The sequence below is a fragment of the Haliaeetus albicilla genome, chromosome 12 (assembly GCF_947461875.1).
Source record: "Haliaeetus albicilla chromosome 12, bHalAlb1.1, whole genome shotgun sequence".
Taxonomy (NCBI): domain Eukaryota; kingdom Metazoa; phylum Chordata; class Aves; order Accipitriformes; family Accipitridae; genus Haliaeetus; species Haliaeetus albicilla.
In genome coordinates, this window is record NC_091494.1 from 13,422,071 (window position 1) to 13,448,358 (window position 26,288).

The 26,288-nt window shown below is 37.3% G+C and overlaps 1 protein-coding gene across 4 annotated transcripts; it reads right to left on the minus strand.

The window, feature by feature from the left end:
* Positions 1–599: 599 nt before the first annotated feature.
* Positions 600–25,844, minus strand: TEX9 (testis expressed 9). 4 transcript variants are annotated; one of them, XM_069798162.1, is made up of 12 exons: positions 25,724–25,844; positions 25,523–25,614; positions 24,546–24,585; positions 22,863–22,933; positions 19,071–19,119; positions 17,957–18,042; positions 16,260–16,438; positions 12,410–12,492; positions 9,836–10,009; positions 5,430–5,564; positions 4,807–4,941; positions 600–880 (listed from the first exon to the last, which is right to left on the minus strand). In XM_069798162.1, exons 1-12 carry the CDS (start codon positions 25,769–25,771, stop codon positions 803–805), a joined length of 1,170 nt encoding a protein of 389 aa, XP_069654263.1. In that variant the 5' UTR covers positions 25,772–25,844; the 3' UTR covers positions 600–802. The 4 variants fall into 4 exon arrangements, 3 of the variants coding, with proteins under 3 accessions (XP_069654263.1, XP_069654262.1, XP_069654264.1); XM_069798161.1 differs by having other exon boundaries at positions 24,522–24,585; XR_011327071.1 differs by lacking the exon at positions 600–880 and adding an exon at positions 6,005–6,117 and having other exon boundaries at positions 24,522–24,585.
* Positions 25,845–26,288: the final 444 nt, after the last annotated feature.

The window sequence follows — 26,288 nt, forward strand, 5'->3', positions numbered from 1 at the left end:
TTCTTGATTATAATGATGACATAATGAAATCTTTTAAGGATGTAATGCTTGTAGAGCACATGTGAATATGGAGCCATCCCAAAGCAGCAACTGATGGCCAGGGAAAGATTTAATACTTTCACCTTGACTAAAGTAGTAATTTTACAGAATACAACTGTATCAGATTATGGAGTCTATCTGGATAGTGAGGGGCAAGTCTCATGTATGTTTTTGCCAGCCAGGGTGTAAGATGTAATAGCTAAAACAAGTTATGATCATTTCTATAAAAGAGCTGGTGGTGCTTAAATTAGATGCTGGACCAACTAGCTTTGAGGGGAGATCTGTTACAGATAACAGACAAGGCCAATTTTCCAACCACGTGTTTTAAAAAGGACATGACATTTTCTTCTCAACTGGATCACTGGTTATTTTATTTCTGTTGCAACAAGGAATTTTCTGAGACTAAACCCTGACTTCTCTGGACTGAATATTACCTTAGATAAGGTATAGTTTTAAATGATAAAACAGAGCAAACTGATAGCAAAGTTCACTTGTTGGAATATTCCTTGCATGGTCTCTGCTTCTCTGCTCATTACAGAGTGGACAGTTTGGCCTGAAACTTCAGTAAAAATTTGTATTTCATATGATATTACAACACAAGTGATCAGGCTTATAGAAGTTAAACAATTTAAACATAAGCAAAATCAACAAAATCAATTCACTGGGATGTACAGTTACTAACTATTAACAAGCATTCATACACAGAGACAAAATAAGGTACTGTCTGACTTGTACTTCAAACAGAAGTTGTTTTTTTATGGAATCAATAATTTCCCCACTCAAGAGCTTTCATGAATTCCTCTTCAGTAAAAGAAAGCATCTTAGCAGCTTCAATGTGCATCTTTAAAAGAAAAAAGAAAAATTAGGAGCAGAAGGTAAAATAGTGTGAATGACCAATACAAAATCCTGTATAATTGGAATAGCTGAAAGGGGTTTCAAATCTATCATTCTAGTTTTTTGTACTATGGCTTTGATGGATGTTCACACGTTTAAGCTGAAGCTGCTATTCATATTTTTCTGCAACAATATATAGCGTAGGGATAATGTGGTAAATTTTATGCTAAAACATTGCAACTTCAGCTCCAGTAAAACAGGACCAATAGCTTTTCTTAGTTCCTTATATTGCATTAAAAATATCTCAGTTTTAATAAGGCATGGAAATTACTGAAAATCTGACAACTCTTGTGACCTCTAAAGAACACGTATAAAAAAACTGGTATGCATTCTTTCAAGCTGATCAATATACAGCTTAACTTTAAAGCTATTATAAATCAAATACATGATTAAGATTCAGTATGCTAGCACTTGTAATATGCATGATTTAATGTTAAATGAGGATTTTAACGAAATAATATAACACCATTAAAAATTAATAATCATCATAAAACAAAGAGTAACTGTACTACATGGTAATGAGAAATACTTGGACCTGACCAATGGTAGTTGTGTTGCCATGTATCACACCATACATCTATGGTCCATTATGGCACATACACACAGACTTACATCTGTATATGTTTAAAAATCATACAGTAGTCCGAGTTTGTATTTGCACTACACAGGATATAGCATATTACTTTAAATGGAACACTGAAAGGAACAAACAGAACTTTGAAACTTGCAATAAGGCTAATTTCTGTTCAAATAATGCAACTGCTTGGAAATATGTCATCAAGATCATCAATGTTTGATGAGAAAATAAGTGGTCAGTATATTTGTGCAGAACTACCACTCAAAAAGGCACAGCACCTGGAAAGCCCTGAAAGCTCCCTGGGTTCCAGCTGATGTCACAGCTGTGCCGCATGTCCTCCTCACCACACCAGAGTATCATCTCTTTACCTATCATTATTCAAAGTGGAAAGGAAAGTGTCCCAGCTAAATAGTTTTTACTGCAAATTTTAATTAAATGGCTGTTTTGAAGAACAGGAAACAATTCATGTCTACAAGGAGTCTATTGTGGAGTTTTTTTTATATCTAGACATATTGACAGTTCAAAACAACAACAAAGTGTATTGCAGTACCCACAGGCAGTGTAACACCTTCCAGGTCTGTAAAGCTCAGACTAACTTCCCTTAATCCTTTTTAAAATTTTCTATTAAATTCTCTCAAGACAAGCAGGGAATGGTCTGAAAAGACCAAGTGAACACCAGCAACTACTTGCTGCCAGCTGCAACTCATCCTACTAGTGATATTTAGTACCTTTTGGGGACGTTTTCCCCCTCTATTATTCTTCATGTGGCAGCATGTCCTCACCTTCAAGAGAGCTGTCCCTGCTATGGGCATCTGAATCTGCCACACAAATACTACACAAATAGCCCAAATCAGGTTTTACTCATTCATTCAATGAAAGGCTTGTGTGAAACAGACTTGAAGTTCTTTAGGCAACTACGTCTGCTGAGTCCACGTGAGCTTTAACTGCCCTTTCCCTATGCCTTCTGCCAGAGGCAATAAAAGGCAGAGTTGGCACCATTCTCTTTTGGGCTCTTCCAGTCGTAGTCTGTTCTGAAAGGACAGCTAACAGCATCCTGCTTCTGTGAGTAAATAATGTTTTTTTGTAAGAAAGGGTAAAAGTGGCTTCCTCTACTATCTGCAGTTCTGATACAGTATTCATTATTTTTTTTTAATAGATTTAGTGAAGTTTTGTGAACTTGGAGACTATGACTATGCTTTTGGTTCACAGTCAAACAGAAATACTACCCTTTGACACCGATTTCAGTGAATTCATGTTCCAGAGGACAATGAGCTACCTCATGTATAGAGTAGATTTTGAGTGAATGCTGTATTTTTTCATTCTCAAAATAAACTTGAGCTAGAAGGGCCAGACAAAGGCTAAGCTAGCACTATTTCTGTTAGTTGAATCCCTAGGATCTCCTCTGCATCCTATTACTGCCAGAAAAATTCTCTTCCACTGGAAATGCATGACCAGCCCCAGTTCCTCTCATTCCAGTTACCTATCCACCTTTGTCCTGCGTTGGAGAGGTATTCCAGATTCAAGGGCGTAATTCCATATTGCAGTTCCCCATTCTTAGGATAAGTATGTCTGTTTTGTTACATGAAGTTGCCACTTCATACAGAACTATTCTTCCTCGGGGGGGGGGCGGTGTTCAACAGTTTCAAGAGTGTTTACAAAATGTCTGGTGATCCCTGCAGCGCTCAAAGGGTAAATAAAATGTTCTATTTTCTTATCTCAAAGGCTGGCCCTCCTAAGGTGCTTCTGCTCAACAAGTCACCATACATTGCTTGCTTTAGCTCTTGCAACTTCGGTTTGAGAGTGCAAAAAAGCAGCGCATTAACTCCATCCCAAAATGAATCACATTAGATTCAGCAGAGTAAGCAATTAGAGGTGAGCTACTCTATGATGTTAAGATCCTGTCTAGACAATTGTGAAGCCCATAGCTCTGCATGTGTCTCATGCAGCCTCAGAAGGAAAACTGATACAAATGATAGCACACAATCCCAACCAAGTATTTGGTAAGCGAAAGGTGTGATGGAACTAGTAAGACCTAAATCTATCAATACGTGGACAATGGTTTGATTTGGGCAACCTCTCTTAGTAGACACTCCTTTCACTTTAATTGCCTTTCATGTAAACTCACAGGTTCTTTCAATTTGTACTATCAAAGCTCAGTTGACAGGTCTATGCTGAAAATACATTTTGAGAAATATAAGGTATTTACCCACTCTGCAGCATCCGAGGTTTTTCTTTCCAAGCAAAACACCCCTCCTTTTTGGGACATCAGTATAGCTTTATCAAATATGATAGTTAAATACATTTTTAGCTATATTCTATCTGAAGTATTAATCCACTTTTCATTACAACACCTTTCTATGCAAGTTGCATCACTAATTGTTCACCATGAACTGTCAGCAAGTAGTCTACTCCCAACCCTCCATTCAGTTTCAGCTTCAGCCGCTGAAGAACCTGAAATGCAGTAGCCCCTGGCCTCCCTTTTATGTCCTGAGGGAGAGGAATGGACGGAGATATGAAATGAATGTAGAATCAAATCTTTCAAAATAAGGCTAGCAGCAAGTGCAGTGTGAATGGGAACACCCATGCAGCCATGTAGATGTTACTACATTGTCTGTGATTCAAAGTATGCATGATCTTCCAGGAATTACAAAAGGATGGAGATAACAACTCCCCTCTTTCAGTCTAGTAAATTCACACCTAGGGTAAGTACTCTCTCTTTTCTTTTTTCCTATTCTTTTTTTGTCTGACACATGAGATCTGCACCTGGGCAGAATTGTACATGTACAGAACATCTCAGAATATCAATAAAAAGAAACAATCTTGATAGAGAAAGACACACTTTGAGAACCCAGGAAAAATGTAGGTCTAAAATGTAATGGCTCACTCCTGGGAGAGCATGCTGTTAGAGCTGCTGATAAAACAAGTAATGGGCCGGGGGGGGGGGGGGGGGGGGGATCTGAAAAAAAGCACGCTAAAATGGATTTTACTGACACAGCACCGAAGGAAGTTGCTGTTACTACCTGAACAGTATTTGAACACATGGATACTCTTGGTCCTAAAGCTTGTCAGTAGTACTGTGACAGGGTATGTTCCAAGTTACGAATGGGGTCAATTCAAAAGAAGACCAGCCTTTGCTATAAAGCAGAATGTTAGCAATATGCACTAATAAAAGTGAGGCTGGTCCCTTGCATTGCAACTTCCCTGTCTTGGGGCTCTCGTTTACATGACTACCTTACCTGACAACAGATACATTTAGATAGAGGTTAACTCAAATATAACAGTACTCTGGTCCTTACCTTTTGTCTCTTTAAAATATCAATTAACTTTAACTGCTTTTTAAAACCTGTCATTAGCTCTCCTTTTTGTTTCTGCAGTTTCTTGTTTTCTGTTTTTAATTCTTCAATTGTTTTGAGTTCTTGGTTAGCTACATCCTACCATGGGAAGAAAAGGAGAAATGTATTATTTATGAAGGTGGTGCTTTAACTAATCAAACTTGGCATTACATAACAAAATGAAAACGGTAGCCACACGTGACATTTCTGAAAAGAAATGGGATTAACCAAAATATTCCCATGTCAAAACTTAGAAAAGAAAATCTCAAAGATAACAGCCATGGTTTGCCTGTGTATATATTAGGTGTGTATGTGTACTTCTCCCTTTTTTCTAAACACATCTAATTTTCACATAAATGGGGATAATCGGAAAGGCTATAACTTTATTCTGTAAATTTGTTCTTCCTGCATAGGTTGCAGTAGCATTGGCCAAGAAAACTTACCAAGCCCTTTGGTGACTTGCTCTAAGTTAATTTTGGGACTGTCTGTAAGAGACACAATGCTTACAAAGCTGCCCAAGCCTTTTTTCTCATTCTAGCATTACTGAGTGATTACAGACTGGAACTTGGTTTCCTAAGCCACTGTACCTTGTTACTTTGCTTCAGTTTATTCAGCTCCACTTTATACCTTTCTGCTTCTTCCAGGGCCCTGTTTAAGCGAACCTCTGTTGCACTCTGACTGATTGCAGCCTGCTTTTGTACACGCTTTAGATTCTCCAATTCCTATTTAAGCAGCAAAGGATAAAAACAAACATTATGAATAACGGTATTTTAATGAATCCCATACAGACAACACATTGACAGCAAGGCTCACCCTTGAAAACTTAAGAGTCTGTGGACTTTGGCCTGCAGATAGAATTTGTCTCAAAGACCATTAATTCCACTGTTAAAACATCCCCTTCTCCTTTGAAATCTAGAGAATGCATCTGTTTTAAACTTCTGTTAGAATAATTGTGGAGCTGATCATGTAAGACTACAGAATTGACTGGAAAACCTTGTATGCTCAGTCAGAAAAAGAGAAAAAAATGTTGGTATGTCCACTCTGTGGCAGGTTTTGGAATGGCGGCTAGTATTCCGGGCTGCTTCTCCCCACCTGTTCCTTTTACCTCTCTTCCCCACAGATTACTACATGCAATTACCAACAAAAAGTTAAACCAGCCTACTGAAGATGGCTGAGGGTAGTAACTATTTCATCTAGCAGAAAGTAGTTCATCAAGTGTTTATGGCAACAATCAAAACAGTTCCCTCTTTTCTCTGATGATAGTATTTCATAGTCCTGTAAGTGGGGAAATGAGAAAAAGAGACCAAGTTGAGGAACAGAATAATGAGATTAAAGATCAGGGAATATAGATAAAAGACAAAGTAGAAGAAATAAACAATTCTGGCAGAAAGAGCACATCTTGTCATTTGTGAAAAAGAAATAGACTTTTAAAAAAAAATTTTAGTAATGGGCACAGAAAGATTCTTTTAACCAAATAAGGGTAGACAGGGGGCTTGTCGTTAACCTTTTGCCCTCAGACTGCCTTATTTCTGAGTAATTGTTGTAGTTTCTCAATTCCACACCAGCTCTTGTGGTGGTTACTTATGTTTTCCACATAATTTCTCCAAGAAATACATACTAATTGACAAGTGTATGCAGCAAAGATGTTCTGGCAAAGTTATGGCTGGAACAGGTATTTCTGGGAAGCTTTGAATCTTCGCCAAAATGGATGAAGAAAACAGGAGAGTAAGATGCATCTCACTAATCCTCCAAAACTCTGTTGGTGAATGTGTCTCCTCCAAGAGTTCACAAAAACAGATGTTGCTTCAACAGTTTTATTTTATCACTAGCCTGTCCATCTGATTGATTAAAAAAAGATGGGTAAAAGCCTGGCTAGTAGGGCAGCAGCACCCCTCCGTGGAACACGTGCAGGTGCATCATCAGGGAATGCAAATTCATTTGCTGGAAACTGACACCCATGTTTCCAAAGAAAACAAGCTGCACAGCACACAAACCTCTTTGTCCTGTATCAAGATGATGGAGCTGTGAATAGAGTCAACTAAATCTTCTGTGCTAGGTATTTTATTCTGCATTAATATGAAAAGCTTTGGAATATAGCCTTTCAAGCATTTAATGACCAAAAAAACAGTCTGCATGCAATGCAAATTATGTATCAGCTAATCATATAATTTAATGAAAGAATTCTAATAAAACTTTTAGGGCTCTTTGACATTTACTGTCATATGTAATACCTTATCAAGGACTTGCTTGCAAATCATCCAGTGAAGGTATATTGTTAAACATATTTGACTCCAAGTTTTTCATCTTAAAAATGCCTGAAATAAGTATTTTATTTTGTAAGTAGGCAAGGTTTCTGCCAATTCTTCAATACTTTAAGTAAAAGCTGGATTAATTTTCTCATATGTTTCTCTAGGAAGGAGAAAAAAACTACTGTGTTCTAAAACTGCATCCCATTTCAATCTCTGGATTTTCCCCACTGTTCCGGCATGGCTGGGGCATTTGAATATCAATAGGGGGGGTGTGATACCGGAGAGCTCGTCCGTGACTAACGCTCCTAGCAAGCTTTCTTTCCTCCCAGTAGCAAGCACACACAGCACTTCTATCTTTAGAAAGCTCAGCAACACCTGTCCACCCCCAAAAACATTTGAGAGATAATGTTTGCTTAACATCAAGCCCTTCTTCAAGGCAAATTATAAAATCCCTGCACAAAGCCTTAAAAGGAGTAAGAGCACTACTTTAGTGTTTCCCTGACCTTTATCTAACATTATCACTAGATTGAATTAACAAGTGAGAGAGAACACAGAGGAAGGAATGTTCTTGTAGACAGGTGGTGAAAAAAGACAGGAGAGGTGATATCATTTATCGGACCAACTAGATGGAAAAAAAGAGGAATGCTGAAAAGAAGAGGATGGAATTTTCGGGGAGCATCAGAATTCAGCTGTTGCCTGTGGTGGGTGTTCCAGCAGAAATGTTCACAGAGACCAAACACCAAAAGAAGGAAATGTAAAAATAACAAACAAATTACCATGTTTCAATTACCATGTTTCAGGTAAATTGTGAAAACTACATCAGAATCTTAGCCTAGGCACATACAAAAAAAGTAGCTCAGGGATTAATGAAATTGCATATATTGTTGCTAATCTAAGGAAGCTTGGGAAAGCACGTATCACAACTTAAGTCTTCTATCATTTACGTTGCAACAGAGATCACAACAAAAGCAACGCAAATATCATTCAAGGTTACATTTGTGCTATTTCAACTATACAGAAAACTTTCACTAGACTGAAAGTATGCGCCTTGAGAGTTTTGCGGCACAGCAGTACAAATTCAGGCCTGTGTTCACAGAAAATTGTTTTTAAACATATGTCTAGAATTAGTCTACAACTACATTTATTATATAGTGTTGAATAATACTTCTTACCTAAAAAATAAAACAATTTTCAGATTGCTAAGTCCATAAGAGATTTAAGTAGTTACTGCAAAATTATTTTTAAATGCATGTTTTTGGCAGTTAGATAATTTTTTCTATCAGAAAAAATATGTAAAATAACTTCTGAATTAGCAGAGAACCATTCGTTACATACACTTGCCTTTTTTGCCTTCTTAGTACTTTAAAGAACTACCACTATCTATCATGATCATGTCTGATCAGTAACCCTGAGAAATTCTAGAATACACAGCCCATTACAAATAATTGAAGCAACTGAGGATGTCAAATCCTGAGCAAAGACAAATGAGGAAACCAACCATATTTTGGATATGGTAGCTGTATGACAGAAGTGAATAAACTTCATCACAACAGACATCTCCTAAATACTGGGATAAACTTTCTGTTTATCCAGCACAAACCAGCATAGACTAAGGAAATTATGGAAACTGCCATCACAGAAGGCTTTAAGTACAGGTTAAACAAACATGTCCGGGATGGTTTGGATATAATCTATCTATTCTATTAAGAGAATGGACTTTGTAAATCTCTTAGCTATATTTACTGTGAGCCAATGAGTAGTATGCATACTAGTATTGAATATTTTTCCTGACAGAATCAATAATCAGGCTACTTAAAACCTCCAAGTATCTGCACAAAAAGAACACACGAACTTAGAGTATTTTAGTTTTAAAATGCCAGAACTACAGAAATTTAAGATGAAAGCATGCCTATACAAATGCATAGTATGATCTAATGGAAGTATGACAAGACTTTGTTAGGCTGAGTTGTGTTCTGTTTTCCCAAAATTTTTAAGTGAAACATTCTCCTAGTTATATTACATGTACTACACAATACTATATTTATTACATGATTTTGAAGTCAACCTCTCTAGCTCTGAGTAATTAAAGAAAAACACATGCTGCTCTTAGAATCTAAGTTCCAAACAAACAAAGCTGTGTATGCAGGCCATCTGCTACAACTAGGCACATACACAATTTTGCATATGTGGCCTACAGCAGGAGCCAGGTTAATTTTGATTAATCCAAATTGGAGCGGCTGGTTTTCAAACAGTCCATTTTCAACAACAAAGACACATCCTTCCCTCTACCTGCAGAAGATACTACTATAAGCTGCAGGTGGGTTTTTTTATAATGTTCACCAAGTTCTACAGTTTACAATAACACTCTTATTACCAGAATTAATTTTTAACAATTATAATTAAAACCAGAAAAATAAAATTTCCCTGTATTTTTCAAGATTCCTTTGTGAATTTGACAGCAGTTTCTGAAAAGGTTGCTTTGTCTCTTGTGGGTCTTTTACACAATAATTTAATTTTAAAATACAGAAATATATGATTGTAGAAGCAGAAGAAAATCAAAATACATTATTTCTTCCTTTAAAAAAGTGGTTAGATCATTTAAAAATACAATTTCTAAAACTATTATCACAGATTGAAATGCTAATGGGATCACTGGATACGAATCTATCAAACTAGGGTACAGAGGGTGATCTGATGAGTTTTCTTCCCTTTCGTGAGATAAGTGAGACTAATTTCTGCAATACCTTTTCTAGCGCAATGACCTCTTGTTGTAGCCCTTCACTTTTTTTGTTTGCTTCTTGTGACAACATTTTGTACTTTTCAGTCTGAGAATGTTGCATATTGATTGTTCGTTGCAGTCTGGTGTTTTCTTCTTCAGTACTTTTAAGCCGAGTTTTTAAATTCTGATTTTCATCATCCTGTTTGACAGTAATTAGCAAAAAAAACCCCAACTAAATTACTGCAAGGAAGAGGTAGGATAATGCAATAGTAATGTTTTGTAAATAAAAGGCAGTAAAAATATACATATTGCAGATATGGAGATAACGATTTTTTTAAATTATGTTATTTTTAAATGTTTAGATCCTTCATGATGGATTTCACAACAATTTTAAGAAAGTAAACAACTAAGACAAACTAAGAAAACAAAACACTAATTTAACCAGGACAATACTTCAAAAAACAGTAACACTTTTCTCATTTCATTTTCTGCAGTCTTTTACTTGGAACTGTCTTGTAACACTATGTAAAACATTTAATTTCTCATAGTTCAAAGGTTTTGAGAACTAACTATCAAAATGTTGTAGAATAATATGACTAACAGTGGCACACATTTTGTGACATTTTTGTGAGAATAGCTAAATGCACACATTAGGAAAAATTCTGAGAAAAAGAAGAGAATATAATTACTGATAAATCAATCCATTATGTTTTAGGAGATTATCTGGTTTTGACTTAAAAGCAAGCTAATGATCCAGGATACATCAAGTATTCAAATTGAAGATTCTCTTAACATCAAGTGAATCCTCTATTAGATTCATGCCCTACTGGCAATTACATCCCACATTAAGCATTATCATTTCAAGGCATTTTTCTTTTATAACCTTTTAAACATTATAAGTGAATACTAATGTAGGTTATTTCAGAGATACACTATGCCCTTCATTTCTTTAAGAAAAAGAAATCAAGACACATACAGAAATGGTGTTTCTATGAAAACAAGGCTTTCTTTCCTGCCCTCTCAGCCCTTAGGAATACATGCTTCTCACCTGGAAAATATATGTGCTTTACCCTAAGTTTCATGTGACTGCACACACCTCAGAAACTCCCACTTCTTTATGTTTAAAACAGATTTACTGCTTCCTTATAATAATAGGACTGTGAATTGGAACAAAACTCAGAATCTATCTCAAGGCTTTGCCAATATGAAATTTTTGTGACTTTCTGAATGTAATATTTCACACCAGAGAAACTAGTACCCAAAATGATACATTTACATACAGAGTGCTATGGGAGCAAGACAAGAATAGGTACAAGACTGTCTCCTGTCATCTGCTACAGCAACTAAATTCTGTAGTGGAGTTCTGGCATGGAATGATGAAGTTCAATAGCTATCGACAAAATAATATTTGATTTGAAAATTAAAATGTCTTTAAAATCTAATGTAACAAATTTCTTCTGACCACAGCATAGAAGTATTGAAATGCAGAAGCATTTGCATTGATAAAAATGAAAAAAAGTATAAAGTACAGATATAAAATATCAAAATCTAATTCCTTCTAAAGATTTTTTCCAGGTACCTATCTCAAAAAAAACTATTTAATATCATCCTGCTCCTTAACTCTAAATTAAAAGCTTGAGAGAAAACATATAGGTGGTTTGCCAGGTTTTCTGAATGTCATCATCATATTTAGGCCTGGGGAATAGGTGGAAAAAAGCATTCTGAAATTAAGAGACCACAACTAAGAATAATCTAATTGTGTAAAATGGAAAGTTAGTTCAAAAACCTTGCTTGATTACAAATGCATGAAAAAGAGGCGACCCCTCTGGCAGACAGACACAAACTATTTAAGGTTTTACAGTTCAAGAGAACTGTAAACATATTGCCAGACAGTGCAGATCATAGAACTCACTTGTACTACACTCCAACAGTAAAATACCAGTGTGGCTTCAGAATGCCTTAACTCCTGTCTGATCTGCCCAAATACGTAATTCCAAATACAGTCCTCCACATCAAGTGTAATCTTCAGAATGGAGAAAGCCTGATTTCTGTTTTGATTACAATATTCCACTTATAGTGAATCACAGATCAGAGATCAGCTGTTTCCACACTTTGTTCCACCAAGCACCTGACTAAATTTCTCAAGCTTTTTTATTTCTCATTCTACCCTAAACATCCCGCTTCTCCTATCACCCAGCTCTGGGCACCACTCATCTTCTCTCTGTATATCAAAATCTGTATTTGACTGCTACCGTATCCTCCTCCTTTTCCTCAGGCTCTGGTAACGCTCTCCTTCCCAGCAGTGATGGCCACTGCACTCTGCAGCGGCACAGTGTCCCTACAGCTGGGGTACATCTTCATTCCCAGTTGTTCTTTCCTGCCTCAAATGCTTTTTCATTAAGTGTATTTCACAAGCTTTTAGCCCAAGATCACATTTAAACAGAAATTACTATCCTTGACTCTAAAATCTTAGGAAATTTTTAAAAATAGAACCTTAGCTCTTAATACATGAAAAGGAAAGGTTGAGGGAACTCTGTTGTGATTATTTGTTAAAGGGGAACCTACTCCGCTTCCACAGATAAGAAAACTCAGCTCTTACCTTTTTCCTGCATTCACACACTACACTATTCAGCTCTTCCTGCATAACACGTAACTTTGCCTTAAGAAATCTGATTTGAGCTTCTGTGAACATAAAAAATTACATTTAATATCCACAAGTACTCATTATCCAATGCAGAAAAGAAGAAAGACTGATGTAAGAACTCACTTTCATCTTCTTGTTTTTAAAACACACTAGACTGTTTATAATTATTAAAAAGAAACAGGCAAATAAAACTCGACATCTTTAAAATGTAAAAGACTTGTAACCCTCAAAATGGAAACTTACTGGAAACTTTTGTTGTACTATGCTATACATAACAGCATTCCTTGAGACTGAAGTCAAGAAAACTACATTGTAGGGTATGTCTACATTGCAATCAATCTGTAGCTGAAATTTGTGTAGTTACAGGCAAGTAGTTTTAAACTGCTCACAACAAGGAGTTAAATGTAGACTGCAAAACTCTCCTAATAGGTAAATGCCCCTCCCACACAGTAGTCTATGCTTTTTTGAAGTACACTGCTAACATTATTCAATTGATAGTTTAAAATTAAATCAATTTAATCATATGTTTTTTTCAAATGAAGTACTTTCTTGCTCTTGGACACCTAAGAAATGTACTACTGTCATGACAAAACAAGCTGTGTGTGAACAGTATGTTCTTTTACTCCCTATTCCCCATGTTTTTCCCAGATCATTCACAAGGAACCCCCTGAACTTCCACAGGCACAAAGCATGGCAACAGTATGAGGATCAAGTTGAGCAACATAGGAATAACCATTACTCACAGTAGGTAGAAGGGGAAAAGAATAAAGTGGAGGAGGAGTATCTAGAGCTGAATGTGAAGGGATGGATGGGTATATGTGTTCATTTGCTTTAATAGGAATTCTTTTAATTTCACCCACCTTCCAGGCCAATAATAAGTAGGATTTAGGAAACCACCATGAAAAAATAAGATACAGACTTTTTTCCTCCTGTTACATCCTTGCTAGCTTCTGTTAACTAGTGGCCATCCTGAGATAGAGACCATATTGAAGCCATCAAGTTTAATACTCTTTCATGTACTTCTATACTATTAAGTTGTTTGATTTTCTTCATAAAACATATTGTAGTTTGGCATTCACAATATCCTGTGGCAATGAGTTGGCTAATTTAATTATGCATTATGTGAAAGAAAAACACTTTATATAGTTTGCTTTAAGTCCCATTTAATGTGGCATTTGCTAGTGTTTGCATTACAAAAGGACAGCTTTCCCTTTACCATTATTGTTTTCATTACAGAATCTTTCATATTGCCTTCAATTGTTTTGTTTTCAAATTGAAGATTCAAATTCAAGTTGTTCCATGCTTCTAACTGCTACTATATACTCTTATCTGTATCCTTCCTAGTTCTACATCCTGGTTTTGAGATGGGGTGTGCAGAACTGTGTGTCATACTCAAGATGGGGTAGCATCAATTACATAATAGCATAATGATAACAGTACAGTATTTTGTTTTCTGTTATCTTCTGAAGGATTTCTAACAATCAATTTGCCTTTTCCACTGTGAACAAGCACTAAGTTTATGCTTTTGGAGACATCTTAATTAGTAGTAACTAAATAAAGTCCAGCTCAGAAGTAGGTGTAATTGGAGTTCTTTCTTCTATCAACATTACTTTGCACTCTTTAATGCTGAATATAAACTTCCATTCTATCACCTCACTCAGTACTATGAGATTCTTCTACAACACTTCAGTCAGTTTTAACTATCCTAGAATTGTTGTTTCATATACAAATTTCTTTACCAGCTATTGTTCCTTTTTTCCAGATTATTTTTCTGTAAGTGTAAACTCCATGACAGATGACCCTACGGCTATACCACTACCTGCAAAAAAGTGTTGTTTCTTTTTACCATTTTGTTTTCTTTTTTACTCAGCTATTAGTCCACAGACAACTTCTCTTCTGTCTTAAGACAGCTGTGTGCCATTAAGAGTACTTAGTAGTAAACCTTACTGAAAATCCAAGACCACGACTAGAACCAGATCAGCCTTGGGAGGTGGCTATGATCCAGAATTAGTATGAATTCTTACAAGAGGTAAAGATAATTAAACAATTAGCTTCCTAATTGGTCAATTTTAATCACCTGATGAAGCTGATAAGGAGGAGGGGTATCACTTAATAGGATGGTCTTAGGTTATAAAATAACCAACAGCTGAGGGAATAGTAAACAAGAAAAGAACATCTAGGAGACTCTGATACTCTCCAAGAAAGAAGAGGTGTCTTGAATTCTTGCAATAACCTGAAGATTAACATGAAGTGCAAAAACACATTCAGGTATTTTGTTCATATGTGTGTGGGTATATTAGATAAAAATAGAGCTTCATCTTCAGCCTTCTACATGTTTGTGTGCTTCTGTCATTGCTTGTTACTGCAGAGTTGAGTTATAACCCACAAAAACAGCCCCTGATAAAAATAATGTTTAAGCTACTGTGTTGGCAGAAAAATGGTTCCACTGTGATGACTTGTGATTGTGAAATAAAGATACGGAACCTAAGGCCAGGAAGAGCACTGTGAGAAGCTTAGGGAAAGGACAATGCTATAGAACCTTATCAGCACGTTGGCCTAAAAAGTCTAGCACAGGCACATAAGCTTAAAGAATCCGTTACTAGAAGATTCTCACTAAGGGATCAGCCAGCTCACTCTGTAACGGGGCTTATTTAGTATCTACATCTACTTCCTTCTGAAAACTGTTAACTGTTCTGTGAGTTTGACACTGCTAGCATGCTCTGCAATAACTTATTTAGCATATTAAGGAGGCACTCAGTGTTCTAAATAGTCAGTATCAAATTTAAAAAGCAAAAAGCAATCCAGAGTATTTTCATTTCATCATTAAAGTTACAGAAACAAGTCTCAATACTCACAATACATGCCCTTCAGTCCACAAGACCTGATTACTAGACACCAGTAAAAACTCTTCTTGAGTTACCTTGAATTTATTTGGTGTAAGCTTCCAATGCAGTCCAAAACAATTGCTTTTTACTTCAGGAACAAGAACTATAAAGAAGATATCTGAGGATCTGTTTTGGGAGACTTATTAACAGAAGATGTGCACAGAATTACATGAGGTTAGAAATCAAGCTATTTCTGTGTTGGCATGGTTGCTGACATCAAGCTGTTATATCAGAAGAAGAGGTTTTGTGCATTCTGTACTACTGCAGTGAATCTCTGACTTCGTGCTTGCTTTAGCGTTGTAAGAAACTACACAAACTCACTTTTATCACACCAGAGCCAAAAAGACAGATGTGTATCATGTCTTTAGCTTCACTGGCAAATTGTGCAATCAGCTTTCCTACTCTATTTCTAGGACAAACATAAATACACCATTTGGAGTGGGAAAGTATCTGGAGGACTCTCATTCAGGTACTGTAGTCGAAACATTACCTCATTTAAGTCACTTACTAAGATCCACAGCATTGATCTGAGGAAAGGCTTCGTCCTCTAAAGGCAGGATCTGCGCAAAGGACTGAAGCACATCTTTTTGGAAATAACAAGCTTAGCATCATGTATTTCTATCCCCCCAGTGAAATGAATCAAATGTTATGCACATATTCAATACATGTAACCATCCAAACATCTTCCTACAAAGTTGGAAATCAAGATAAAAATTCACTTTTTCCCATGACTATTCGTATGTGACCTGATCTTCCTCTAAGACTACATAAAGAAGAAAAACCTTCTTTTCCTTTAACTTAGGGGCTTTAGAACTTTTCCTGTAATTCCTACAGAAACTCTTCCTTTTTTCCCCAGGAGAACCCATTTCTAACAGTCAGGAAGTAAGAATAAAAGTACTTAATGATGGGAGGAAACCTACCTGCTCCGATTTCATTTCCAATGCTTGGAATAATATCATCATCTAGACAATCTGGTAAGCCTCTTTTCTCTAGTTCTTCTTCAATCTTGCTTATTGTTTTTGCTAAAGAAAAATCCATGCAATCCTCCAGTACTGCAACATCATCGGCACTTTGTACTTCCACGTTTCTTATTTTTGAACTAAAAAACCCCAAACACTAGATTTTAAATTTATAATAAAAAAAATTTACAAAAATATAGCATATTTTCTATTTTTAAGAGTATACAGAGTTATTTACTTAATGCAACTTCATTGCTTGCACTAATATGAAAGGTGCATTGATGGCAATTTCTCATTTTCTTTATGTAAGATACCTTGACTGTATTCCACATAAACAATGACAGGATTTTACATATTATAATGTAGGAGGCAGAGAAACAGTACCATTTTGTGCTGAAAATATTTTGGCATGCTCTTCTCATCCAACAACTTCATAACTAAACCAGAGTAAAACAAAGAAACGGAGGAATGTTCTCTTGGCTTTAGCTACTATCCTCTGCTTTAAATTGTGATATTTTTCACACACACATGTTAACTTCTAGAACTCTGTCCTCTCTAGCTATACTCCCACCTTACCGCAATTTCTGTATCATTATGCCTGGCCTAGGAAACTTCACTGATCCTAGAAGTTGCATACGAAAGTTTTCATAAAACCAAAACACAAGGTATGTGATGTATCTGCTACGCAGGGTATCTCCTCAGCTTTCTTTTACAAAAAGATGACATTAGTTCCCGCAGGATCTGAAGCTCCTAAATTCTTATTCTCATACATTCTCATCCCAATGCAGCCTTCAAATTCCTAGCTGCTAACTTTCTCCCGCAACTTCGGGTTCACCCTGCAAGTCCTGTTATCTGCACAATTCCACTTCTAAATCTCATGATGTGGTGTCAGCATAACAGTCTCCCCTGAACTGCGCAAGGGAGGTCCAAAGGGTCCACAAGTCACTTCCAAGTCCTGAATGACAACCTCGGCCTGTGTCAGATCCATGTTCTGCCACCTTGCAGACAATTTTCATCCTATTTTGGTATTTGTTCATATCTGGTGGTAGTTTTAATTTGCTCCCAGGATTTTGTGCATTTCTCTACTCTCTTCTTTTGTCCAGATCTCAATTTCTTAGTTTTACAACCTTGAATGTGCTATCTACAGAGCTGAAGCTTTTCAGCTTGAAACCCCTGAAAGCTGTGGTACTATTACTGACTCTTGTCCTGTGAGCCCAAGATTCACCAAAATAGAGGAGACCCTCAAGAGCCTCATGTTTCGCATCCCAAGTCTGATCACAACTCAGTCTGCACCACCTAAGTGTGTTCTCTCAGGTTGCCTCAGATTATGTATTTCCCACATGTATGCTCATTAGGCATACTTTCACTGAAGGAGTTAAAAGAGTTTAGCTGTCAGCTTTGAGAGTGCTTGAGCAGAAAGCAACAGTTTCATTGTTGTAGTATTAATCACGTATGTTCACAAATACTTTCTGGTGCTCTATGCAAGTGAACAGAGATAGCTACATGGTGGAGCTAACTGAGGAGGACCAGAAGTTTGATATGCTTATTTATACAAATATATATAAATGCAGAAGCATACATGAATAAAAATAACCTGATAGACAAAAATGGCAACTAAAATATTTTATTATGAACAAAAAGAGATGTGTGTAACATACCTTGGAGTTGTTCTTTTTCCCTTACTTCCAGAGTATGGTCTGCTCTGAGCCGTGGGCGTGGAAGCACGTTTCTTCTTGTTTGCTAGCTACAAATTTTTTTCAGAAACCAGTGATTTTTTTTTTTTAATTAGTTAGGAGTTACTTTTTTCTAGTGTTTGTTGTGGGTTGGTTTTTTTCATATATTCAGACTCAAGGATAGTTTTCAAAGTATACTTTTCAAACTTTCAAAAGCACAATCTTTCAGTTTTATTTGCACTCATCTTTATCTTGCAACTTTTATGTCCATATGTCCAAATTATAATACATCCAATAGTCATCTGCTTGTGGGAGTTTTTGCACACATACTCATAATAAATTCATGCATAAGCAAGGCTCTCGGTTATTATCAAGGTATTAACTATTGGACTGTCAACAGAGTGCATTTCTTTGAAAAATGCTTATTGTACCTTCAAAAACATGCTATTTTTATGCATTACTTTAATCTTATAAATTCCCTGTAGAAGGAAGATCTAAGAATATTTTTGCTACCTTCACCCAAATAAGTATTCTTCAAAAATTAGGTTTTTTTCTACTGTATTCTGATAAATAACTGAAGACAGTATTTTGGAAGTTCTAGCTCACCTCATAAAAGATTCAATGTAATTGTAGTTACAGACTATTGAGTTTGTTCCTAATCTCAGTCTCCTTTTTCTATTATATTTCTCTTCCTGTATTCAGTTATTTTGACTACTTGTTTATTATTACATCTAGAAGGCAGTACTACTGCCTTTAGTGTTTTACTGGTGGGGGAGGGAAGGGGAGAAAGGAAGAGATTAATTATGTTCTAATATTTTGCACTTGGAATTCTTAATTTCATGTTCAAAACACTGAACACTTCTGCCAATACTTTACAGAAGAGGAAAGATAGAACATAAAAATGAAATGTGATGTAAGTCCACTTAACCACCAGTGGCACTGAGAAACCCTGGTAACACTGTCCCTGTAGCACTGCTTTGAACATCATTTCCTTTTGGCGTCCCACCCATTTAAGTCCCCAGTGTAGCACAGCCTCAAAACCAGAAGTACTGTGTAGAAATTATACTAGAAGAGAAATTAACCAGGATAGCTTTGGTACCTCGGCATGTGAGTGTTTAAGAGATGAAACTTCAGGACAGAGTGGATCTCTGCAGAAAAAAAATAAAAAAAATAAAAATTCACTGAACATGTGTAACAAAATAAACATTTTACAATAAAAATTCAACCCACCTGTCAGAATTGGGAGAATAACATTTTTATAATGTCTAGAATAAGCAATAGACCTAAGGTGGGAACATATACTAAGTTCAATCACAAATTTAGTCTCATTCTCTGTCTTTCCATTCTACCTCATTTGCTATCTAAACCACCTGGTGAGTCTAGGGTATCTAGTACAACAGTTTACTTATGTACCAGAATCTGAATCTTGTCTGTTGCAATTCAGGTAATTGCTGCAACTACTGGCTTGTTAAGATCACTGATTCCCTGTACCAGGGAGTACTTAGCCAGTATGCAGCATGTTATCAGCTTCAACAAGAGAGACTGACAATCCATTAACAAAGATCACCAACAGCTCAGTGGTTAATACACCTACCCGACATACAAATCCCTGAATTAATACAAAGAAAATTAAGATACAAACCAGTGCCCTCTACATCCTACAAGGGAGTGCAATTGTATGCTCAGACTGACTGTTGTCAAGTCAATTGACAGGGACTATCAAGTGAATATGAGGTGGGAGCAATGTATAAATTAAGCCTCACAGACTTTTCTCTGAAATATGTATTACAAATATTGTATCCATTTTACAGATGAAAAAAACAGGAATAGAATAAGCAGCCTTCCTATCTGCTTATTTGGCTGAAACCATGCTGCTTAGTAACTGAACTTCAGGTTAAATGATTATTTTTAAAATCTCCTAGAAACAAGAAGGAAGTTTTAGCATGCTGTGTACTGTTCAGGTCAAGCTTCTTGTCATATTGTAACTTTTTTGCTTTCAGAATGAGTTACGTGGATCTGTGTTATTGCACTGAAAAGCTACTTTTTTACTACCCTTTATAATTTTTTATTTCAATTAAAATGCTGGCTTATTAAAGCTTTGGAATCAAATTTAAATTTCAGGCACATTGTCACCTCAATTTTTTTGCCCAGCTCATTTAAGCAAATGTTTAGATCTTGCCTTTAAAAATTTCACAGACATCCATTCATCAACGAAAATTATCTGCACAAAGCTCCATATTTTATTAATAAGTTAAAAAAAAAAAAAACCAACCCTGGAGAAATCATCTGTGTGTGGCTGGCAACAGACTTCAAGAGCATAGGATGATTAGGTTTTGTCTATTTACCCTATTTTCCTCATGCTTCCTTCCCATTGGCTAGCTTTAGGAGCATGCAGAAGGTGAGGATTTTCTGCCACAGAAATAGCAGTTACATGTTATTCTGAAAAATACGAAAATACAACGCTCTCTACACTCAAGAAAACAATAATGTTCTTTCCATCAATAGACTAATTTGTTCCTACTGTATCTGTTGTCTCAGGGACTTATTTAAAAAAAAAAAAACAAAGCAAAACAGAACAAAAAAACCCTCATTGTTCACTAAATTCCTCAAACTTGTTTTAACCTTAATGGTTTCTTTCCTCTTCCCCATACCTGACAACCCATTTTTAAAACCTCATAATACAGTTCTACAGTTGTTTGGTAAGTGAAATAAATATGTAAATACTGAAAAGGTATACAAATAAGTAGCTAGAGTATTGTGGCAACACTGAAACAGAAGCTAATGTTTAACAATTCCATCTCTGCATGTAAACACGAGATGCATGTGCATGAGCAAACCCTTTGTGTTTGCTAATCCTATTCAGAGCCTATAGCATGCTTGCCCATGCGCATACAGTTCCCATTGCCATGAGCCTGGCAATGTTCTGTAGAGTGAAAGTGTAAACAAAAGCTGATTTCAATGTGATGTCACTGGAGCTGCTTTGTCTCTATGTAATTCAAGTTTCTCTGCAAAAATTATGCTAAAAAACTCCAGAACAACTTCTTTTAGTATATATACCGACTTGGAGAGTTACTTAAATACTACTGAAATATTTTGCCTTTTTTTTTTACTTACTTTTTTTTTTCTCTTAAACTGTCTTCCCCCCCCCCCCCCCCCAATACTACTTCTTTCTTTGCTTCAATTTCTCCCCTGTTTCCAGTTGCTTTAGTGTTCATTCTCCTTAAAGGAATCAATGGAAATTTCAAATGGATATTTCAAAAATATCTGAAGTGCTTCCTTTACATTTATGGCCTATCTGCTTGCACAATTTTGAAAGGAAAAAAAATTTAATTAAATATTAAATACTTGGAACTAATCTAATTGAATGGCCTCAATGTTCACTCATGGATGATCCGTGTGCCTAATTCCTAGCATACATTTCTAATTTTTTTCACTACAGCATGGTATTTCAATTCTTCTCTCACATAAATGTTTACCAGAACACAGACTGTGGTTGTTTTAAGGTGTTTTAATTTATGTAGGTAATTGGTAGATCAGCTGCTACTCTGACATGTTAATTGCCAGTGTTTTTTTTAATTATTCCAGTACTCCCATTTATGTCAAATGTATACCATCAAAGCTGTGAAATCCTTTTGTGGGGCTGAATCCTCTGATCCCATTACTTCATAAAACAGCCCTATAACTCAACTCCAGTTTGAAGTTCTTCAAATTCTGTCTACTGTTCAAAATCCATCTAACAGAACATAAAACTAAAGCAAGATCCAGAATTTGTCTGCAAAGCATGATTATACTGATAACATATGGAGTTTCTTCGTTTGGTTTTTTTTTTTCCCCTCTACAACTGACACATATGGCTTTAAAATAGTTCAGGAATATTTGTAACTATAGGAGCAAACTTTTGCCAGTATAGCCAGGCTTCTATCACAGACTTGCTGTCACACCTTTTTGTGTACCAAAAAACCCTTTTTCATTCATAAAAAGACCTCACTTTTTGTTTTCACTTTTACTCTGCACAAAAGTAGTTATTTTACTATCTCTGGCAGACTTTTGCATCTACTTTTCAAAAGAGTTTCCCAACTGCAGCTTAACATTTGAAGACCTTGTAGTCTGGCCCTGTATCTTTGTTACCCAGCTTAGTGGCATCATAAATTTAGGAACCTACCAGATCAGATCCTTGATAAACTGTGTATTAGTCAGTCCTAACTTTACCCACTTCCTGTACTATCAATATACAAACCCTTGAACAACTAAATAAATAATAATGCCCCTGAACAACTAAGTAAATATTGCTATGTATCCACTCCAGAGTTAACTGGTTTGAACATACAGGCCAAAACTCACACTTGTAACTATGTTCATACAGGCCAAAGGTATGTTGGCCTCAGAAGTGTAATGATATCCAAGTTCCAGAGGGTGGCAGCTGAACGTTTGTCTGTCTTAGGTTTTTGTGTTTGGGTTTTTGTTTGGGTTTTTTTGGTTTGGTTTTTTTTTTAGCAAGCACTTCCTGTCCCAAGAACATTTAGGCCAAGTTAAATGTGAACCAGTATCTACTTCTTTGCTTTGTCAGCTGAACTGGTTAAAAAACATCTGCTGCTGAGTGTCTACTGTTTTGTGCTGCAAAGAAACCTGTTACCTTACCTTGCTTTTTTACAGATGTCAGCACTACTTAGCATGCTAGATAGAACATTTCAGCAAATTTAAGACTTCCTTGAAATAACAACACTTACTTAGTATCAGTTGTTTCAAATAATAGGAAAAAGTTTAGACTTCCCCAATCCACTATGCTGCAAAGATAGATAAAACAGGAGCGTGACTAGGGGTAAATCAGGGTGTGCAGGATCAGCGTGAAAGATTCCCCATTAATTATATGCAGTATTTGTAAAGCACATACCTCTGTCTGTTGTCTTCACATGACTTAGTCTGTACTGAAACTGGTCTAGATAGTATCTCCTGTTGGCCTGCCTTTATTTATTTTATTTTTTTTAAAAAAAAAAAAAAAGGTAGTCAATTTTGGGAGAATATAATCCATTAAAAATTAATTACATATTTGTAAATCACAGATCACTAAAACTACCATCTACTATGGAAAAGAATGGAAACTATGTCTACTGTGGAAAAGAACTTCTCAAACACAGGAAAAGATGGCTAAAAATTAAAATGCCATTGCTATCCCCCAACATTTATTTCTGCTTTGCAACAAGTAATTGCCTTTTGCCTGTAAAACTTTTGCCCAGCTGAACATCATCTGAGATGCTGTTACCCTCCCTCTTTTTTTGTCTAAAATATAGGAGTAGCAAATGCACAGCAGGTGGAACAATTTTTCCATTTTCCATATTGTGCAACGAGCCTTAAAGATAAATCTTTATTCATCCAGTATGACCATAATTGGACACTGATATGTTGTATGTGAGAGACTTTGGAGAATAATTCAGTCTGAATGTTCAGACAGCTTCTATGTTCCTAAGTTACAGTTAGGAAGCATAATCCAGAACAAAATGCAGTTGTCCTGTTCGGTGTCTTGTTTGTTTTTTGGTTTTTTGTTTTTTTGGTTTTTTTTGTTTTTAACTTAGGCTGTTAAACGTATATCTGTGCAATCTGGCAGTGCCATGTGGTATATTAAGTGTCCTAAAATATTTTATCTTCTGCTGTATTTAGAGAGAGGAGAGAAAAAAAAAAGTTGTTTTGTTGTTGCTGTTTTTTAAAGGAAAGAGACTAGATACTATTTTGGCCGCTTCATCTGCTTCTGTTCAAATGTCAAGCAGTTAGCCTCAGCATGTCACAGCTCAAGAGAAGAGTATGTTTTCACAGGAAATAAAAATGAAGTTTCAACAGTTGGAAAAGTACATCTAAGTATAGCTTTCCAGAAGACTTAATAATTTGCTTTTTAAGCCTTATTTATTTGAGTGTATTTACAATGCATATATCTAATATGCGGAACACCTTCTCCAAACTGTTTTGGGTATAAACTATATCTCCCCCGTTCCCTTTTTAATTTGTCCAATTTTCATATAAAAACTTGACTCTATCTGGTACACAGCCACACCAACATTAAAAGAGAATACTGACAATAAACAGGAAAATTTTCTTTTTAAGAAAGCTTCCTTCTTACTAACTACATATTTTCTATTTGTTGCTTATTCTTTGTATTTCTTTCAGCTTGAACAATGTAGATCCTATTTCACTAGCATGTTACTGCAACAGTATCTGGTTTTCATACACTAATTTTTTTCTTAGTATTTAAGACATAAAACCACCTACAGATAATTTTTTAACTAATCAAGTTTTTATGTGGTTTTATGTATATATCTGCACAAATGCTCTACACATCTGTGTGAACATCTACCCACCTGATGAAATTATATAAAACCCATCTTTTGAAGTGTTTTTAGTAGAAGTTTACAATTTTGAAAAAACAAAATTAAAAGCTTAGATTGCATTTGAAACCAAAATACTTTTAGTTGTCATGGTCTAAATAATTTCTTTTGAAACGAGACCCTGTGTGCATGTAAACTGAGGCTAAATTATGTAACAGTCTGCATAACCTACTCACAATTACTTCTTCAGCCTGACGCACCAGTTTTTCTGTTTTTGCTTCTAATTCCGCATTCAGTCGCCTGAAAGAGTAAGAATGCTTGTCACCAAGGTTTTGAAAGATTTAAAAGAAATAAATGTAAGCATAACAGTATCTCTGCCTCAACTAAGTGAAATTTTAGTAACTCCTACAAAGGAACACTGAAGTATACGGCAGAGTATTAACAAAGTTACACTGCAACAATTTCCTGAGGTTTTTGTCAAATTAATAGTAAAAAAACGCCTATGCCCATTAAACAGGAAGGTTTAGACTATAATTCTGAGAGATAAAGGGTGTCCTTGTTTTTGGCCATGTCATTGCTTGATACACATTCTGTATCTATTTCCTCGACACTTTCCATTTTTAGCACGGTCCGTACCTTAGGTGCATACCTAGCAGCAGGGGTTGGGGAAGGAGTCACATACTATTGCATTACTTGATCGCAAAATTAAAATGTGTCACTACAGCTATGTACAGGTTAAAATAAGCTGTGTTCTTGCATGCTTCACTTTACAGCTTTTCACGCAGTGTGACTAATGGCTCCTTGCACGTCCTCGCCGTTCACAAGGGCTGAGAACTGACAGGTAACTGAGCGAGTGCTTTTACATGTGCTCCTGCTGCATTTGTCGCAACCTTTACAGCTTTTAAGCTTTTTCTAACGGGCTTAAGCACTTATATATTCATAATTTAAAAGTAATGCCGGCGATTTAAATGCAGAAAAACCTGCCGTCCAATGCTGTGGGATCGAAGCGAGGCCTAGAGCAGCGTGCAGCCTGTGTAAGAGGGCAGCAGGAAGGCTGTACCGCGGCGGGAGAAAGTTAGAACGTTGCTCTCGCTACTCTCCTCCGCAGGCGTTGGGGGAAACTAGCTGAGGGACTCGGATACAGGGGATTAACTGTAACTCCTCTAGGACAGCCAGCCGCGAGCGGGATAAGGCTGAGGTGACAGGGCCTGGCCACCGCCCCCGGCCGCCTCCTTACTTGTACTCCTCCTCCTTGGCCAGCAAGTCGCCGCTCAGCACGCCGGTCGCCGCGGCGGCGGGCGGCAGGGGCCCGCCGGGCGGTCTCCGCACCTGCGGCGAGGACGGGTTAGTGCGCGGGCTGGGCGCAGCCCCGCCACCCTGCCCCGCGCCCCTTCCCGCTGCCCCCGCTCGTCTCCCCGTGCCCGAGCCGCCGCCTTACCCCGGGCAGGCCCCCGCCGCGCCGGACCCCGCTGCCGCCCGCCGCCATTTTGTTGGCGCGGAGGCTGCTGCCCGGCGTCTCCTTCGCCCGGGCAACCGGCCGCCGCCGCGGGGGTGGCGGCTCTGCCGCCGTCCCCTCCTCCGCCGTGGGGCCGAGGGACGGCCGCCCTGACGGCTTGCTTTCCGCCCCGCCGTGCCCGGTAGCCCTCGCCAAGCCTCCTCCTGGCGCTGCTGGGTACGGCGGGCGGGGACGGGGCAGCCACGTTTCCTCCCTTGCTGCCAGGCGGTGAGAAGCTGAAACGCTTCGTCCGCTTTTCCCGTGCACAGTTCGGTGCCAGGTTGACACCGTGTCAGGACCCCCGTGACAGCGATTGCAGGCCGAGGGCACGGGGACGGGACCCCCGACCAGAGGCCCGGGATCAGCGGGCTGCTGGTGTGGTGCTGGGCCGCCATGGGTTCAGGGGAAATGATAAGGTCTGAGGTGGCTTTACGCTTGCTATTGTAATAAATATTTATTACAGCCCTTCTGTTCGAGCCTTTTGGCCTTGCTGCGTATTGTTCTGCCG